The 20026-nt window shown below is 41.5% G+C and overlaps 2 protein-coding genes across 2 annotated transcripts; one reads left to right on the top strand and one right to left on the bottom strand.

Moving 5' to 3' along the window:
- Positions 1-300: 300 nt before the first annotated feature.
- Positions 301-648, top strand: LOC137271580 (notch-regulated ankyrin repeat-containing protein-like). The gene has a single exon (XM_067804024.1). The coding sequence runs from the start codon at positions 301-303 to the stop codon at positions 646-648; it is 348 nt and encodes a 115-aa protein (XP_067660125.1).
- Positions 649-12294: 11646 nt separating this feature from the next.
- Positions 12295-16216, bottom strand: LOC137271581 (sex-determining region Y protein-like). The gene is made up of 2 exons (XM_067804026.1): positions 16200-16216; positions 12295-12871 (listed from the first exon to the last, which is right to left on the bottom strand). The coding sequence occupies exons 1-2, from the start codon at positions 16214-16216 to the stop codon at positions 12295-12297; spliced, it is 594 nt and encodes a 197-aa protein (XP_067660127.1).
- Positions 16217-20026: the final 3810 nt, after the last annotated feature.

A 20026-nucleotide genomic window follows, 5' to 3' on the forward strand; every position in this document is an offset into this window, starting at 1 on the left:
ATGAGAATCATCGTCCCGCCAGCGAGGATTCCCTGTCCTGCTTTCTGATTGGCTGCTTGGATCACAGGCATGTCAGTACTGCTGCGCCTGAATAAATTTCTATTCGCACTGTGATGGTATCTGGCTGCAGGAAGGGCTCATTTAATTCCTAGCTGACGAGGTGACACGACTGCGGCAATCTCTCTCCGTCACTGTGACTGTTCGTGATCTAGCTACCTGTAAACCACCGTGAGACGTACTGTCACAGCGCTTGCTCTCTGTCTGACGCTGCTGTGTTAGTGAACCTGTGTACGGTGCGAAATGAGAATGAGTCACATGCCACCCCCCTCGATTTCGTCGTACCAAAAGACATTCCAAGAAGCAGTTCGAAGTGGAGACACGGGAGAACTCCAGAAGATATTGGAAGATCGGGATGGGAAAATTAACATTAACTTTTTTGACAAGGAGGGTCAGACAGCCCTCCACCATAGTGTTCAGGATGGGAACTTAGAACTCGTCAAGTTACTGGTGAAATTTGGAGCGGACATTAAACTAGCAAATAGGGACGGGTGGTCTGCGTTTCACATTGCAGCTTTCGCTGGACATCAGGACATAATTCTTTACCTCCTTCACGCTGGGAGGATGTCGTCTGCTTCTGCTCGACGATAGCAGACGACAATGTGCTTCTTTCATAACCCAAAGAGAAGGGCCCCGTCTGCCCGACCGGGAACGGGTCCCGCCCATCACTAAAGTATATTCACGAGGATGAACTTTTCTGATGCAAATCAGACGTATCCCTCTCTACCTCACCACATCATGCCAGTATCCACGTGTGTCAGACCTCATTCTGTACTCGTTTGTATTCAACAGCATCGCGAATTTAACCTTGCCTGTTTCTACTTTCCCACGAGACATTCTCATGGTGTCCTGCCGGACAACTGCCGGGAACCGTGCGGAACCTTAACAGGCTTCATGTGACAGGTCCCCAACTCTCCACCAAGAATCGGGAACCCTCAGGGTGGGATCAGCTAACTCTCAGTTAAAGCACTTGGAACAAGTGAGTGACATTTTTTTGTTGTAATAGGGCATCATAAGGCGACAAGACTTGTTATCGCCGAAAGCCCACATCCGAGACAATGTGTATAGGGCATTCTATCACATGGCTGTGTAGCAGACGATATTCTAGATGGAGACTGCATTCTCGATGTATATTTTTTCATATTCGACACACTGAAACCATGTTTTGTACATATAATTGTGTTTATATTTCACCGTACCTCGTGTATGGAGTATATTCAACCAAGTTGAACTTGTGACATTTTGTCGTCTATTCCGACCCATACGACCAGATGACATTAACTCGAGGAAACGGGGACCCTTGTAAACCTCAGACAACCAACCGTTCAATGATGTTCCGTGGACAGGTATTAGTGCCTCAGGAACAGATAGCAGACAGTTATGCTTTCGGGCATAACACCTTGAAATAATATTTGTGTGTTTTCGTGGATTCAAGAAAGCCTGGAGCTGCTCCTGTACCACGTGTTTTCACGGAGACCACACCAGGGGCCACGAGTGGGAGAGAACTGATATTTGGAGTTTGTCCCTGTAGCAAGGCATCCCTACAATGCATTCTGTGTCAAAATTCTTGAAATAATTTCTATTATTGATTCATTCACCTGCTCAAAGGTGAACGTTTTCTTAAATCAAAAACCCGTTGCCTCAATGTTATGAAATGAAGAAAGTTACAAAATCTCTTTTTCATCATCTTTTCTATCGTTGTACTTTCGGTGAAACATAATGGAAATGACTTCCAATGAGTAATTTTTTAAAAAATGTCTTAATGTGTAAGAAAGACATACACATTAATGCCACCTGTTAAAATGTTGTACGATTTTCTAAACGGTGAAGGATGGAAATTAAACGCTCCCGTGTGTTAAAATTAGAGCATGTGAGATGCTGCGAGTTATCTAATCTGTATGTGTTTGTAGCCTGCTGCAGTGCGTCCGTTGTCTCCTTCTTCTCTGTGTGTAGCCCCGACAAAGTAACAACACTGACTCGTCTGTGATTACCTACGTTTGTTACACCAGGGACCAAAACTCATCTTTGTGATGCTCTCAAACAGATTCAGTCGATTAAAACCACTCTGGATGGTGACAAAGTGATGATTCCATGCTGTGATCCGCAAGTTTCTCAGTCCTATTCAGCCGGGCCTGGCTGGTCGTCTGCTCAAGTGACGCAGACGATAGTTCAAACTCGTGAAAAACACAAGCCAGCCAGCAGCCAAGCTCGTCTGCTGTACACAGGAACTAGGCCACAAGAGCAACATGAATTCTGACTCTGTGATTTCAAAGCCAAAAAAAGGCCTCGCTTGCTAACCTGGTCTTTTTTTATGTACAGCTCCGGACTGTGTTAACTCTCACTCAATTCCCGCCGATTTTCTGGCGCAGGAAAAGAGACTAGTTAAATATCCCCATAAGCATGTGTGGGTGCACGAGATTTGATGTTTTAGAATGTTCCTCGGGAGATTTGTTAGTCCCTGGTGAAGAGATATGGATGTATCTTGAATGGGCGATTTGTTAGTCCCTGGTGAAGAGATATGGATGTATCTTGAATGGGCGATTTGTTCCTGGATGTTACTGTGTATTCTTATTGAAATACGGCATTCGTCGTTACATTCCGATTAACGGAGGTATAAATTCCTTGGTTACCTCGTCTTAAGTCGCATATTCCTTCCAGTTACCGTTAAAGTAAGCTCCAGTGGCACATGGATGTGGCCACACAAGTCACTGACCGAATTAATGAAACTGACATTTCCCTGATGTATTAGCATAGTAATAATGTACCGTTACGATTTAATCTGAGGCCCATGTGGATTCCACGGTATGCTGCGTCAATACTGAGAAAGTTTCAAATGCATTAATAACGGCCCACACGTGTTCTTTTTTACATGCTAATTGTTGACAGATGTGATGGGTCAAAATATTTATGTACAATGGCTAGCGATTTATTGAGTATGTTCCAAGCACATGGTGTTCTCTGCGGACCGGAAAATGGCACTTATTTCTTATGTCGATATTTACAATTAGAAGCTCACTATTGATACATCCCGTTATAACCTGCATCGTATCATTCATCTTGGTATTGTTTCATTCTTGATGACAGTTGCTCATTTCTACACATGAATACATATGTCTATGTTACAAATAGCAATCTGTTGTAGTTTAGAGCCGTCGGTTTTCACACAACACACCAAGCATTAAATGTATTGTCAGTTTTATTTTTTTTAAATCTACGTGCATAAAGGCGTTAAAAGAACTTGCCACAAGTCACTATTTAGCATGTCTGCCAAATTATTAATGTCCTTCGAAACCAGCATTGCTACCGCACCATGAAGTCAACGTACTTATTAACCCGAACCCCCCATTCAAGCAAATAGCTATTTAGCTGACCGCGAAAGGGTTAACCTGTTGCCTGGAGAGTGGAACTCCGTCTATAAGACAGTGTGTGCACCACGGTGTGAGTCTGTGTGATTGTGTGAGAGTTCGCCTGATTGTATTGTCTGAATCGGGGACAGGTATGAATGGTAATGTGTGAAAATGAGCCTGAGAGTTGATTGTTAGGTCACGTGATCCAGCACGGGGACTGAATTGTATGTATAAGCAAATAACTGCTAATGTACATTTTCACCTATTATTGTTGTACAGCTACTATAATATATTGTACGTTCAGGAGTAGCCCAACCCTGGATGCGAATGACGCCATAATAAAACGCTGAACCTCTGGAAAACAAACTCCTGTCCTTTGTGCGCCTTTGATTCCACAAAATGATCTCAGTGCAAACAGAGATATATCAACCTGCTTTAAGGTAACTTTGGAAAGATACTCTCTGGAATGGAATTTGGTGAACTGTTGAGTCGAACTCGACAATTCGGAGTGTCAAATTTCGAATGAGTCCTTCGAGTTAATGTCAAGTAACACGCACGAGTTATCGGCAGCAAAACAGGTATCCGTTGTGCAATGAAAGATGCCACTTGGCAACGAGGTTCCCTTTAAAATACGTCCGTCCGAAGTTGTGATGCACGTACATTCAGTGCACCACGTGATAAACGTGCTTGAAGTAAGATGGGAGACTGATAACAGGGCGTTGTCGCAGTCGTGAGATGTGTCAAGGAATGGTTTTCATGACACATCTCATTCTTTGTAAATTTAATGATTAATAAGGGACTAAAGAATGTGCAAAAGGATGTTAGTGAAGTATTGTCGAAGACTGTCTCATTATAGATATTACACGAGCGGGTTAGAAAGGTACTGCCATGAATTGTCTTCTACGATATATCTTTACACATATTACAGTAGCGGGAAAGTAAGGTACTGCCTTGAATTGTCTTTCTTGATATACCTTCACAGATATTACATTTGCGGGATGGTAAGGTACTGCCGGGAATTTTCTTGTATGGTAATAGCTTCATAGATATTACGTTAACTTGCATTGATAGTGAGGTACTGCCATGAATTGTCTTCCATACTATATTTTTGTAGCTATTACGACCATGGCAGGTAAGAAGATTGTCTCATGGGTATTACATTAGCGGTATAGTGAGGTACTGCCTATCAAGATGTTTCTTTATAGATATTACATTTGTGGGATGGTAAACTACACCTGGAATTGTTTTTATAGAGACAGCTTTATAGACATTACATTAGCATGAATTGAAGGTACAACCTTGAATTGCCTTGCAAGGTGTTCCTCACTAGATATTACATTTACGGGATGGTAAGGTACTGCCTTGAACTGTCTTCCATGATATATTTTTGAAGCTATTACGTTAGAGGGAAAATAAGGTTCTGCTCTGAAATGTATTTCATGATGTACCATCATAGACTGTACCTTTGCGGAAAGTTAAGGTACTGCCTTGAATTGTCTTTCACGATGTCGGTACCTTTATAGATATTGCAATTTGCGGGATGGTATAGTACTGCCTTGAATCGTCTTTTAGAGGTGCCTGACAGATATTACATTAGCAGGATTGTAAGGTACTGCCTCGAATTGTCTTTCAAGATATACCTTAATAGATATTACATTTGCGGGATGGTAAGGTACTGCCTTGAATTGTATTTCACGATGTTGGTACCTTTATAGATACTACAATTTGCGGGATGGTATGGTAATGCCTTGAATCGTCTTTTAGAGGTGCTTAACAGATATTACATTAGCAGGATTGTAAGGTACTGCCTCGAATTGTCTTTCAAGATATACCTTAATAGATATTACATTTGCGGGAGAGTGCGGCACTACCTTGAATCGTCTTCCATAACCCATCTTCATAGTCAGTCCTTTTGCAAGAGAATCGAATATTGGGTCGAATTATCGTCCAAGCTGTATGATACGGACAGAGGCGGATTAACAAGATCCACAATATAACGTACCCAATACAATGCTCTTGCCGCCGATATCAAATACAGTCGTTGCATGCTTGTTCCTTGCATTTGCACCCTTTCCTTGATATACAGATGATATCATGTCAGCGGGACTGTAAGATTACAGTGTCAGGTACAGCCTCTGTTAACAGGAACCATGTGTTATTTACGGCTGTTGTTGTGTAAATTCACCCTTAGCTGTTCCGTGTTACGCCATGAGGAAAGAAATTGAGGCATCTGTGAACGACGTGCTATCACTGACAACGGCTCCTCACTGCGCGAGAAAAAAGGATTCAACATGATGTCAAGGTTCCTTTATCCTCTTGAACTATGGCGGTGTGGTACTTGTTGAAACAATTGCTCTTGATAAAACCTGGTCACGCTCAAGACCCGGGTTCGATTCCCCACATGGTTCAGTTTGTGAAACCCATTTCTGGTGTATCCCGCCATGATATTGCCGGAATACTGTTAAACGCGACATGAAACCCGAATATTTCAATTCAATTCCTCTTGAACTATGCCCCGCTATTTGGCACCCACCATCACTGTACACCCAAATCATTGTAGGCACCCAAATCATTGTAGGCATCGACCAGTTTATAGTCTTAGATTGATCTTGAAGTATTTTGGAAATTTCCTAAATATTGCTACGACAAAGACACGTCTTACTGATTATATGGAGTAAGCATTCATGTGATGTGAACAATATGCGACTTCCTCGAAAGTAACAGGATCCTATGAAATGTACTTTCTCCTCTAACATAACCTAATGATCTGCTGCCCATATCTCGGCCAATGGTCAGTCTAGCTAACTGGGTTAAACTGAGCGTGACACAGAGTCCCTACAATTTCGACAGTGGAAATGGCATCAAGCATGCTAGAAATGTGAGTGACCAGAGCCTGGCATCCCTACAAGGCTCCACGGTATGTGGACGATTGAGAAGTCTAATGGTTAAAGCGTTCGCTCGTCACGTCGAAGATTCCCCACACAAGTAGCGGCGTAAAACTGAACTCACTCACACACCCACTCCACGGCATGTGCCAACAAGTCGTTGTGACTGAAAGGTGCGACTCATCCAACACGAGATTATACACAAATGGAAATGGGGTGTTTGGGTATGATCACAGATATATATTGTATATATCTGAAGCTTGTTTACTTCGGTAAGAAGGAATGTTGTATTGTATCTGCTGGTCGAGGATATCATAATGTACTAGTGGGTGTTTAATACAGATATTCATTTATCTTACCATGCTAGACAAAACTGATTAACATATGACAATGGTGTACTCAAACAGAATGACGTACACAGTTATCGCTATCACAGTTTGAATGCTAAATATTCTAAGCACCTTAGACTAAAGCTTAATCTCTGAATATTTTCATACGTTTGAATATAACAAATAAACATTTAAATAGTAAAGGGACACCAGAGGTTAGACTTTCTTTATTTAGGCGTTGGCATTGCAGGGAGGGCAAGGCAGTAGGGGAAAATATTGTTCAGGGACTGTGAGATAGACAATATGTACCTTTGCGTTTGAAGATGTTAACAGGTATTTGGCTTGGTCACGAGAAAGGCCACGGTACATGTAGTGTAGGCGCATGTTTGTTTAATTGATTTAGTGTCATCGTAATCTATGGCCATATTATCAACCACTTGCTCTAAACCCGATTATATTCAGTTCGGTGGAATGTTTATACGCTATAAATAAGAAGGTATATTGTGAGTTGGTGAGTCTATAATGAATTCGACTGTATGGAAAACAACTTCAGAGTGGTGTCTCGGTGAGGCTTCTTTCGCTGATATCTAGCTAACAAGATACAGCCTTACTCCCAAACCATAAAGTGACCACTTCTGTGAGAGTCATTTAGAAGCTGGGGCAGTAAGGAGGGATAACAATGTATGGATGAACAACTTCTTTTCAAGCAAGTCATGAACAGTATAAGGATAGTGGAGCATATATACAAGTGATGTTTGTACAGTACAGTAGGGATAGGACAGACCCAACAACAATACAGCACATAAGACAGCATTGGTTGGAGGGGGCAATTCTCCAGAATTCCCGTGTGGACGGATGTTGTGGTTGTGAGGAGGATGTTTCAGTTCCAAATACCAACAAGAAATTCTTTAGACGTTTGTCCGTAACACTGGTGTCTGACAGTGAATATGGAACAAGTTGCTGTCTCTCCTTCACATACCGAGTGAGAGCAATGTTGTGCTAACTCGGGGGTCAAACTTTCGTTGGTTTCACATTAATTTTCGACTCGCTGTGCGCATGCGCAGACCGCTTAAAAATATCTACTTCCGCTTTGGTCGTATGCTTTACCGATAGTGTAAACACACTCTAGCGAAAATGAAAATCAAAATGAATATATAGTTTTATGTCAAATGCAACTTATCTCTTTTTTATGAGCAAAGGACCGAGAGTAGTGAAATAAATTGCTTAATTTATGTCAATAAGTTCTTGCATAAACACATCTCGCCACCACCGTCATTCCCGCGCATTCCCTTCTTACAACTACTAAAAAAATTTACACATTTCTAATGCAAATGCAAACAAAATAGTACATCAGTGATTGAAAAGCATATGATATACAAATCGATGTATCACACGTCAATAATTATACATTTAATTATTTTATTTTGAGTGTATTTGAACTATCGGTAAACATACGACTAAAGCGGAAGTTTGCCAGCAGAGTTTTTACACGGTTTGCGCATGCTCACAGCGAGTGTAAAGTTAAGGTGAAACCAACGGCATTCGTGTTGAGATAAGAGTTGACCGCTCGTCAGTGTCCTCGCTACGACAACCATTAACCCTAAACAGATGTGTGCATAACATATTACCACCTCTTTATTGGGCCATATTAGTTTATGATCATCGCCAGGCTATGTTGAACATGGTTGACCGTCGCCCGCTCCACCTAACAGCAATCAACTAGTCTGCGCATATACACCTGAGGAGACAATGCCTTTGAATAGGCAAGTAGAAGCTATTGAACACAGATAATTTGTCATGTTATTGTCTCTGTATTGTTTACAGTAGAGACCACTGGGGAATCCAGTTGGAATGACCCTGGGTGTGTTGTTTTGCGCCGTACTGAGTGGTATTCAGTTCAGTTACACGTGATCTTTGCATACTGCGCTGTAACGTGAACATACGATCTGAACGTCTGAGGCTGACAAACGCTTACAAATAACACGACGACCGCGACACTTAACGACGTTATTAACGGTTGCGTTTCTAAATTTGTTCAGCATATGTTTGTGCGTGACGAAAGGAGGCGTAGACAACAGAGATGTAGAGGCCATGAGGTGACACATAACCCCATAATATGGGTGCGATAGATTCACATCCCGGTACATAAGTTCACGTTCTCTGAATCAAACCACGCCCCTGAATCACTTGTTCTAAAAAATCAGACAAGAAAGATGAGATATTGAAGGGAAGAGACATATTATTCAAAGATTCTGATGTTTGTAGCCGTCCAGTATATGCTATATATTTTGCATACTATTTGAAATGTTTCTGTCGTCATTTACGTTCGACACCATCATAACTTATAAAGATGAATCGTATATATTACGATAAAGGCGCTGGAAATGGTTGTATTCAATCGTGAGCCTCGTATCGCTACAGTATTAGACACTTGTACACAGTCTGTCTTGGAATAAGAATATTTATACAATTTGTGACCAGGACAAATTGGACTGCGCTGCGCAGAAACAAAAGATTTTACAGTTTAAGAAATCTCCGAATTACGAATCGTTAGTACTCACTTTTAATGTAACACGTGACGTATTTTATAATGTCATTTGTTTATATGTAGACGTATATAGAGGATTCCCCCCAAACGAGGACTTACTACGTATATGAAGCTTCAGTGTACTCACCGGATATAACATGAACGCATGCGTGTGTGTGCGGAACCAAGTTTAGTCCGTGTGAATATCCTAGGCCGAAAGGAATATACTCCTGATTTTGTCAGTAAGTTTCAAATTAAGAACAAATCCGTGAATTTATAATGTTCAGCCCTCATTTCACGACCTTGGTCAGGATATACGTAATAAACACGTGTCACGCTATCCTGGGCCGTGGCGGTTAAACTAACGATGCAGGAAACATTGATATACATACATAAATACGAACTGCTAATAAACCTCCGTTTAATTGACCGGTGTTGGACATTAATTGGATGCAGTATTTCTAGAACGAAATCTTGCTTGTAAAACAGTCTAAATATATTATTCAATTGTTGCTTTTGAACAGGAGCCAGTCACAGGTTCAAGTGGAGCGGGTACTTGTTCGCGAGGGAAGTCGAAGGCACGTGACCTGTGGTCGTTAACGTATCGTGTCTATTTGCAACGGTCACCGATTTTTACATAATTTGTTTATAGATCTGTAAAACGTGACGGAACGAACGAACACTGGTCTGTGGAGGTGGCGTTTCATATATCTAACAGAGGCATTCGAGGTACTGAATGCAGTGGTCGGGGCAGTGGCGGCTGTGGTAGACTCACGCTTTGGTACGGAGTTGCGGCCCTTTATTAGACCCGGATTCGCTGATCGTTCACTCACTCCGGTCTCAACAGACCAACTGCTGCGTCATGCGGGTTGTTCTGCACCACTGAGCCGAGGTCTGTTACCCAGTCATTATCTCAGTGACTGGTCTCCCTGGAAGGCGACGATCCTGCACAAGTATGTTAATTAGTTTATTTGTTGGTATAGGTGCAGTAGTGCCAGCCTCTGTAATCGTTTAAGGACAAACCTAAGTATGCCAGTCTTCATATTTTTAAGTGATTTATTTCCTACAAACATATTTTTTCACGAAATTAAGGCGTTATAATTAGAGTACAGGACTTAGTTCTGTTTGCGTTCCTTTCTCTCTCTCTCTCTCTCTCTCTCTCTCACACACACACACACACACGCACAGAAACACAGACAGACACTGACACAAACACACACACACACAGAGAGAGAGAGAGAGAGAGAGAGAGAGAGAGACGTACACACACGTACCCTCCCTTCTCAGATGTGTACACACCCTCTCTCCCTCCCCAGACACACGTACACTCTCTCCGCCCCTCTCTCCACTTACACACACGCGCGCGCGCATTGTTTCAGGATGGTATTCATTCATTCCTCGTGTCGTTTTTGTAAATGGGGAAAATATGAAAAGTCCAAAATTGAAATTTACTTCATAGACTTTAGACAGAATGTAAAATATCACCCTACATATTTCCTGCAATAGTGCATCTGTATCACAACAACGCATAGCAACGGTTTTGGGATATGTTAAACTACCTTATTTCTCATATATGAAAGTGAAAAGCTGAACCGATGGAGATGGTTGTAGGGAAAGATAACTCTTGTATTTATGTAACTCCTCGTAATCATTGGAGCAGCTTAGTGGTGAAACGGATGTGAGTCAGACCAACAAAACAATATCTTTTATGACTTACTGATGCAGAGCAAGAAGAGCGATGATAACAAATACATTAGTGAGTGAACTGGGCTTTTACAAATTTTCTATTTTGAAGATACCAGAGATGGGCTTCACAGATTAGGGCGAGTCGAACCCGGGCCTTTGGCCTGGTGAGCGAACGCATTAACCATTAAGCCCAAAGAATTGCATTAACAGGCACAGACCTTCACGACTGCCTATACGACATGGTAACATCGGAGTACAGTCACACAACAAAAAGACCGAAATATAGTTTCTATTTTTATATTTTTTATATGTTATATTTGTATAGTTTCCAATTCCTTTCCAACCTGTCCTTAATCCATACTGCAAGCAATGAAAGTAACGGTCTTTGAAAACACGTATTTTGTAAAGGAAAAAGTAACGAAAGCCATTGTTAGTAATCACAATGCTTTTCATCTAAAATCGAAATAGAGAAGAATTTCTCACATACGGAGCAGACGGAATGTCTGCCATGTACTGAAACTGATTATAAGCGTCAGCGAGAGGGAAGGAAAACATGTATGTGAAGTGTTGATTCAAAGAACATACATGAATTCGTGAGCTGTGAAACTTTACATTAGTTTCCATAAATTCAAATAACCTATTTCACAAAAACATGCCAGAGTGGTCTAACCTTCAACTAGGGATGGTTTAAATGAAAGGAATGGAGTATGGTTTTACGCCGCTTTCAGTAATATTCCAGCAATATCACGGAGGAAGACCCCAGAAATGGTCTTCACGCATTGAACCCATATTGGGAATCGAACCCAGGTCTTCGTTGCGACGAGTGAACTCTTTAACCACTAGGCTACCCCACTCATACTGGTACTGTCCCAAAACGATGTCAACGGATCATTATGCCCGCCTATCCGTGTAAGTATTTTGCCTTTGTTTCATTCGTCTGACCAGACAGGTTCCGACACCCCTCCACCTACCATAGACCCATAAAGCCGTACAATTCACCAAAACATTGTTAGTATTCCAATAAGGACGCTCACAAGTCCTACCTGTCATCTTCACACCTGCTCGAATCCGCCAAGCTACTCCTTTTTAATAATTGTTATGCTCCCGTTTATTGCTTATATAATTATGTTGATGATGAGGGTCATAATCGCAGCAAGCACGAGATTATGTTTCCCACCCAAACTTGACGGTATTATGACATTAATTGCGACATTTCAGGGGTAATAAATATCTTATATAACTATTTACATAGAATGATGTTTGTTTTATGTCCGGTTAACACATGTATCATATAATAATATTGTTGAACTGTCATGCATCTGTTTTAATGGCAACACAGTGAATCCTCTCCTTACTCACTGAACTACGTTCTGGGAATTTTCCACAGATTTTTTATTTCAGGGTCTTGCTCGTCTTTCAAGGCTACGTGTGCCAGGATTTCTCAGGCGATGACCTTGTGTCGGTCACTGTTGCCGCAGACCTAGAATGTGTTGGTGGTAGTGGTAGTGGTAGTGGTGGAGGTAGTGGTAGCGGTAGTGGTAGTTGTAGTGGTAGTGCTTGTGATAGTGGAATTGGTAGTGGTAGTGGAAGTGGTAGTGCTTGAGGTAGTGGAATTGGAATTGGTAGTGCGTGTGGAAGTGGAAGTGGTAGTTGTAGTTGTAGTGCTTGTGGTAGTGGTAGTGGTGTTGGTAGTGGTACCTGTAGTGGTAGTTGTAGTAGTGATAGTTGTTGCAGTGGTAGTGGTAGTGGTGTTGGTAGTGGTAGTGGTAATGGTAATGGTACTTGTAGTGGTAGTTGTAGTAGTGATAGTTGTTGCAGTGGTAGTGGTAGTGGTGTTTGTAGTGGTAGTGGTAATGGTAATGGTACTTGTAGTGGTAGTTGTAGTAGTGATAGTTGTACTGGTAGTTGTAGTAGCATTGGTACCGGCTGTTGCAGTGGTAGAGGTAGTGGTGTCGGTAGCGGTAGCAGATCGGATGATCAGGCTCTCTGACGTGGTTGACTCGTGAGATCGTATCCCTATTTCGTACACCTATGCTCAATCTGTTGATCACAGAACTGTCTGGCCCAATCTTGATTACTTACCGACCGCCACCATAAAGCTTGAATATTGCCGAGTGCGGCGCTAAACAACAAATTCAGCGATATTAATGGTATCGATGTTGGTATTTGTTGTTTCAAAGTGCACGATCTAGATTATCAAGGAGCGCTAGGGTAGCCATGTGTTTAAAGTGTTCTCTCTTCACGCCGAAGACCCATGATCGATTGGCTATAGATCGTCAGCAGCTGATGGTTTGGTTGATTTGTTGTATATCGTCGTACTGAGCAATATTCAAGCTATATGACGACGGCTTGTAAGTAATCGGGTCTGGGCCAGACAATCTAGTGTTTAACATTATGTGCATCGATATACGCAGATGATACACGCTGACCACCCGATATCTTTAGTGGAAGCGGTGAAAGCAGCTGCCGCAGAGTTAATTAGTGAAATCAGACATTTTCAGAATGCTGTCAGTTTAAACTGACCGGGTGGGGAAAGGTACCCTTTTGTATTCCATAATAATGCTGTAACCTAGTCACAATTCTGTGTTTTCAGGTAGTTTTAAATAGCAAATAGGTTAGATATAATACAAGTCGAAAATGTCCACGAGCCTTTGCAGCACTGTCTCACCAAAAACCTTCCATAACGACTGAGCTTGACTTGTTCTTAATACGGCGGGAAATCGTCGCCTCGTACCAAAATATTCTGGAAAGGTCAAACCGCTGATATGTCCACAACACGACACTGTATCAATTTTGAAAGATGAAACACCGGGCTCTGTTTGGGCGAAACATGACTTTTCACTACTCATTTACAGAAACATCTCACTCACTCACATTGGCCAATGCACACGGGAGATCTATTGCATTCTTTTCTCTACACAAAATAGCGCTTTGTTCTTACACTTGCATGGGATTAACCGCCTGCAACAAAAACTGCATTTGGGGTGTAATATTGCCAACAGGCACAGGGAGATGAGGGCACCCTGTCTGCTTCTATACAGCGAGACTCAATCCACTACCCCTTCTACCCAACCCCAAACGCCATGTGACGGCGACACCAGACTGCCCTCAGTCTTCCCCTCAAACGCCGACGGTAACTACGGACTGCTTCTTTGTATATTCATGCATTGTTACGTGCTGTCTTCTGAGACGTGCGGGTCCTACATTGAAGTGAAAATTATATGTCTTTTGAGCAGTTAGCACACATGAGATTGTCAGTCTGAAAGGTTCTTTCAGCCTCAGGCTATTAGCCCCCCTAGCAGTGTACCACACTGCTCGATGCGGCTCGGCAACTTCGGCGGTTTTATGTGTTAAAAGAATATCGTCTCGATGTGTGAATGTAGGGTTTATGTGATGTTTATTCCGTTTGCTTTGTTCATTCATGAAATAAGGCTCCATGCATCGGCTACCCAAGCAACATAATATTAGTAATTTTTCCAAAATGGAGGCTACCATCAACTCTCTTATCCCGATGTTCATAGGTAGAAGAATCCTTATCTTTCCCAAGTTAATGTGTTCTCGTTATTCCTAAGTTAGTGTGTACTCGTTGTTCCTAGGTTTGTGTATTCCCGTTATTAATATGTTAAAGTTGTCTCGTTATTCCTAAGTTAAGGTTGTCTCGTTATTGTGAAGTTGAAGTGTTTCCTGTCAGTTATCATTTCGAAGTTACAAGGATTCTTAAATGTTTTGAAGAACATGGAGAATCTCGCTGTTCGAAAGGGATCCCAGTTATCTGGACATTAAAGGGATTAAAGGTGCAAACATCCATCCATGAAAGGTCTTCTACAATGAAAAATTATAGCCTTAGGTAGATGGATACATATCCCAAAACAAAAGGACTAGAGGTCATGAGTGTTCTTTAGGATATTTTCTTATGAATTTGCAAGTCCACTCTTCACTTTAAAAACAGATTCCGAAAACATATTTTTGATGTATAACTTTTTTACATAACCTTTGCTGGCGACTTGGAAAAATGTGCCAGTGATATTTTATCTGAACGTCGACAGACAACCAACAACCTCCAGTTCACATAGGTAACGTATACAGCTGAGTGGAAGGTTTAAGAGAATCGGGTGTGGATTACATCAGGTGTGCAATAAACATTGTTGCAAAAGTACACGTGTTATCTAGAGCTAACGCCGATGTCATTAGTCACGTGGTACACATTGTGTGTGACCACCGACCTTGGTGTTTGTAAACGTCCACCTCCTTGAGCCTGAACATCTACCTTGTAGTGTGTGAGCATCCACCTTCTTGTGTGTGAACATCCACCTTTATGTGTGTTAACATCCATCTACTTGGATGTGAACATCCACCTTCTTGTGTTTTAACATCCATCTTCACGTGTGTGCACATCCACCATCCTGTGTGTGAACATCCATCCACCCCCATGTGTGGGAACACTAACCTTCGTATGTGTTAAAATGAACACACACACTCAACATCTGCTGATGTTGTGAATACCGTGAATAGCGAATATCATAGATGAATGAATGAGTTCTTCGAATGTCACGTTTCACAATGTCATAAAACATCAGTAAGATTTCACACCGGAATCAAACCGACCCTTCGGCGTACCAAGCGAACGCTCTTACCAGTTGGCCTCACCGATTTATGGCATTCCAGGAGATATTCTCCAGACATAAGCCAGAGTGGGAGGGGTTGGGGAGGCTATTCACGACATGCAAGTACGATCTGTACACTATGACTCTTCATAAAGAAAGTGATTGGTATTAAATACAAGCCTCGTCTTGATCAAGCTGGTGACACGGCGCAAGCTAGCGCCACAAAGGAATTGTCTGTTCGCTGTGAGAGATACAAGACGTCTCCATGCGCCACGACCTCCTAGGAAGGAATTCCTGTATGACAGACCCTAGAAGAGAGAAGTTATACCTCACCCTGAACGTACACTTATTGTTTTCGGGTGACTGAATCTTATATTCCAGTTGTAGACTTGTTCTTCTTTGCTCTTGCCTCGTTTGTTCAACACTGAAGATTCACCATCACGTAATAAGTGCAATGAGAGATGGCTTGCTTCAGTACATTTCCATAACACCCAGTGCATTATATTTAGTAATTTTGTCTGAAGTCTGAACAAAGTGCACTCGAGGATAGAGTCACGGAGCGTCCCGAGACACGGGGGACTGCCCCTCTGAACTGGGTTAAAGACCCACAATGGAGATCAGTAAGACATGACGGTAAATAGGGCGTTGGCCCTTACTGACATGGTGTAAAGCACTGGTACACCACACTGACCCCTGGATGTTCAGCGAAGTAAACGCTCCAAGACCTACCTTGTGTGTACCCTCACAGCCTTCACAATTATTACCTCGGGTGTTCAAACATGATCGGCCACAGACTACAACATACATATAACTATGACGGAATAAGAAAACATCTCACCTAACTACTGTCAGGAATCTAGACGTGTTTCTGTCTGCAAGAGCCTAGACATTAACCATGACTCAGCAAGTATTTAGGTGCAAAATAAAAGTAAAATAAAAAAAACAAAAACAAAAAGAAAACAAATTAGGCTTATATTGAGGCAATGGGTGATAACAAATGTGAATTAAAAGACGTTGTCAGAATTGCCAACCACCGCAAAATAGTGCACAATTGTTCCATTAGCAAAAGGCACAAGTGTCATCTAACGAAATATGTTGTAAGAATTCACAAAGGGTTCGGTAGAATTCTAAAGATGCTAACCAGCAATCATCACCCCGAAACCTCGGTTAAATGGTGATGATAATAATAATGAATTTATGGAGTGCCTGCTTCAAAAAGTATTTGCTCAACGGCGCTGTAGACGAGTGTCAGGAGAGTTAACGTATCGTCGTGTTATTATGTCCCCAGTCTTTCAAAATGTAAAGTCGAATTTGCTGTATCAAGCTGTAAAATCGTGATGTCAATCATTTCAATCTGTTTGTGTCAATATCAATATATTTAGGTTTTGCTTTTATGTTAAAAGGGAACATTTTAAGCAAAGTAAAAAGGTGTGTCGTATCTGATAATACTCTGACAAACTTCGTGTTATAAGGCATGGTCTATGTGTCGCTTTAGGTACGTATGAAACGATAAGTAGTGATCCGTATCATATGTCACCTCGAGAATGGTGGTCCGTATCATCGATACTTCGATATGTGGTGGTACGTATCATACGTTCGGTATGTGGTGGTACGTATCATACGTTTGATATGACATGTCACTGTTAGTTCGATTTCTGTCGTAAAATGCATCATAACGTGATTTCCACGTATCGTTGTACATAGCATGTTTATGGTCAGTGGAATCTGTTCCCACGGATAATCAAGTCATATCATTCTCCGGCGTTGGCGGTTTACATGACTATGTGTTTCCTGTCATGCGTATGAAATCGAAGTGTGACTTTGACAACTTGACTTCCGTGTACCGTATCAATCATTTCAATGTGAAGGGTGAGTGGGTAGGGTTTTGCGCTGCTTTTAGCAATGTGCCAGCAATATTTTGGAGGGAGACACCAGAAATGTTCTTCATACATTGTACCCATGCTTGGAGTCGAAAGCGGTTGTTCGGCGCGACGAGAGAACGGCTTAACCAGTAGGTTACCCCTCCTGCCCCGTCCATTATTAGTATCTGAACCAAATCGGTAGCCTCGTGCGTAAGGCGTTTACTTTATTTTCTAGTCGAATATCGTTATGTCGAAGTCACAGTTATCTCGATGTTAACGCTTCTTTCCTGCGTATTCGATGATTAGTCATCATTTTGCGGTTATTTCGAACCTCCGATAACACGAAGAATTCCATACGTCCCTTAAACTCATTGATGACTGTGTTTTTATCAAACCAACATTTTGTCTTCTCGGGGGATAAAGCTGTGCCCTCCATCCTAGTCAATGTTCCCAAAGCCCATGCACTGCGACTCCCGGACCTCTAGTGACCTACACATGGATAACGACTGGCATAAGTAGGGTTAATGTGAGGACAATTTGTGGGGACTGCCCTGCAAATGAGAGGTTAGTTATCAAGGTATCAAACTGCTAATTAGTGTAGGTTATAACATTTAATTATCTCAACAATCAGTGCATGCTGGGTTTTATCATTAGCGTCATCTAATGACTGTTTCAGATCACCCAATAATTCATTGGGTGTAATAAAACACTTTTTTCCTTCGTTCAAAAAACATTAGCTAAACATTGAAGGGAACGAGCTCAGACCCTTCTCTACAATGATACATCATTTTAACACAGTATCGCCTTAAATGCATATTACCTAGTCTGTCATACAGAATCTGAAACAAATATATCAAAGAAAGCCCACGCACGTCTTGATTTGGAGGCAAGTCTAGCTTTCCACAGGTCTCAGAGCTCCGTTTCATGATATTTTATGTTTTTTTACTGTGAACTGTTTTCCATTCTGTAAAATGTGTTCATTTTAGAGATTAGTTGTTCATCTATGTCACTATAAAGGTTTATCCTGTAAAAGGTTTATCCTGTAAAAGGTTTATCCTGTAAAGATTTATCCCGATAAGGTTTATCATGTGAAGGTTTATCTTGTAACGGTTTATCCTGTAAAAGATTTATCCTGTAAAGGTTTATCCTGTAAAAGGTTTATCCTGTAAAGATTTATCCCGATAAGGTTTATCATGTGAAGGTTTATCTTGTAACGGTTTATCCTGTAAAAGATTTATCCTGTAAAGGTTTATCCTGTAAAAGGTTTATCCTGTAAAGGTTTATCCTGTAAAGGTTTATCCTGTAAAGGTTTATCCTGTAAAGGTTTATCCTGTAAAGATTTATCCCGATAAGGTTTATCATGTGAAGGTTTATCTTGTAACGGTTTATCCTGTAAAAGATTTATCCTGTAAAGGTTTATCCTGTAAAGGTTTATCCTGTAAAGATTTATCCCGATAAGGTTTATCATGTGAAGGTTTATCTTGTAACGGTTTATCCTGTAAAGGTTTATCCTGTAAAGGTTTATCCTGTAAAAGGTTTATCCTGTAAACGTTCATCCTGTAAAGGTTTATCCTGTAAAGGTTTATCGTTCCACAGTACATCGTACACTAGTCTGAAACAAACAATTCTTTTAAATTTGAAATTGAATTGTAGCCGCAGTGAGTAGAGAGATTCAGAACCCGAGGAAACCTCCAGTGAATATCCCTCTAGACTTGCTTCATTAAAACCTTTAGCATTGCAGGAAGGATTGCGTGGAAGGAAATTAATGTGGTTCAGGGACTGCGCGCGACTATATATATCGCTGTACGGGTAATATCGCTGTTATAGTATCTCCTAGTCACGCTAAATCCGTGTTCTAATCATTGTAACAGTGAATCAGCGAATGTGGAACGTATCAAAGGAAACTTGGAACATTCTGTAATATGTCAGAAGAGTTAGACAAATAAACAATGAAGGAAATGATTTTTACTGATTAGGAGTAGTGAGTTTAGTTTTACGCCGCACTCGGCAATATTCCAGCTATGTGGCGGCGGTCTGTTAATCATCAAGTCAGAACCAGGCAGTCGAGTGATGAACGGCATGAGCATTGATCTACACAGCTGGGATACGATGAAACGTGTCAATCAGGTCAGCGAACCTGACCACCCGATCCCATTCGTTGCCTCTTACGACAAGCACGGATGACCGAAGACCTATTCTAACCCGGATCATCACGGGTCTATTGATAGAGAATACAAAGAGGACGTATATATGAGCAATCAGTAATGTTTATCTTTGTCGCAATGAAGACGTAACACAAAACTACTGCCAGTTCCATTCGTAAATGATGTAGAAATAAGTGTCGGCGTCCCGGAATATTGCAAGGAACACTGACTCTGTATAAGACCAGGGCTCTTGTTTGATGATCACCAGTACCCGGGTGTACTAGCACACAGCTGAACTTCAGACGGAGTTACTGCACTCCTATTACGTGTGGCAGTGAATGGAAGCTTGATAATAACGCAAGATTGCACTGAAGAGGTCTTCACATAAACGTATATAAGGAAACCAGCCATCTCTGTCTAAGTCAGCCGTTTACGGATCATTAATCTTACTGGTGAGGTATCTACGCCAGCTTATTAATGGCACCGGGTTTATCTTGGGGAATGTTTCACATTCCCTTGCATAATGATATGAGAAGCCTATGTGCGACCGAGGGCGATAGGCAGGGGCACACAATGAGCACATAA

Source organism: Haliotis asinina, chromosome 2 (assembly GCF_037392515.1).
Source record: "Haliotis asinina isolate JCU_RB_2024 chromosome 2, JCU_Hal_asi_v2, whole genome shotgun sequence".
In the NCBI taxonomy this organism is placed as follows: Eukaryota; Metazoa; Mollusca; class Gastropoda; order Lepetellida; family Haliotidae; genus Haliotis; species Haliotis asinina.

Bases quoted from the DNA above. Each gene is read 5' to 3' on its own strand.
- LOC137271580 (XM_067804024.1), top strand. From the start codon at position 301: ATGAGAATGAGTCACATGCCACCCCCCTCGATTTCGTCGTACCAAAAG.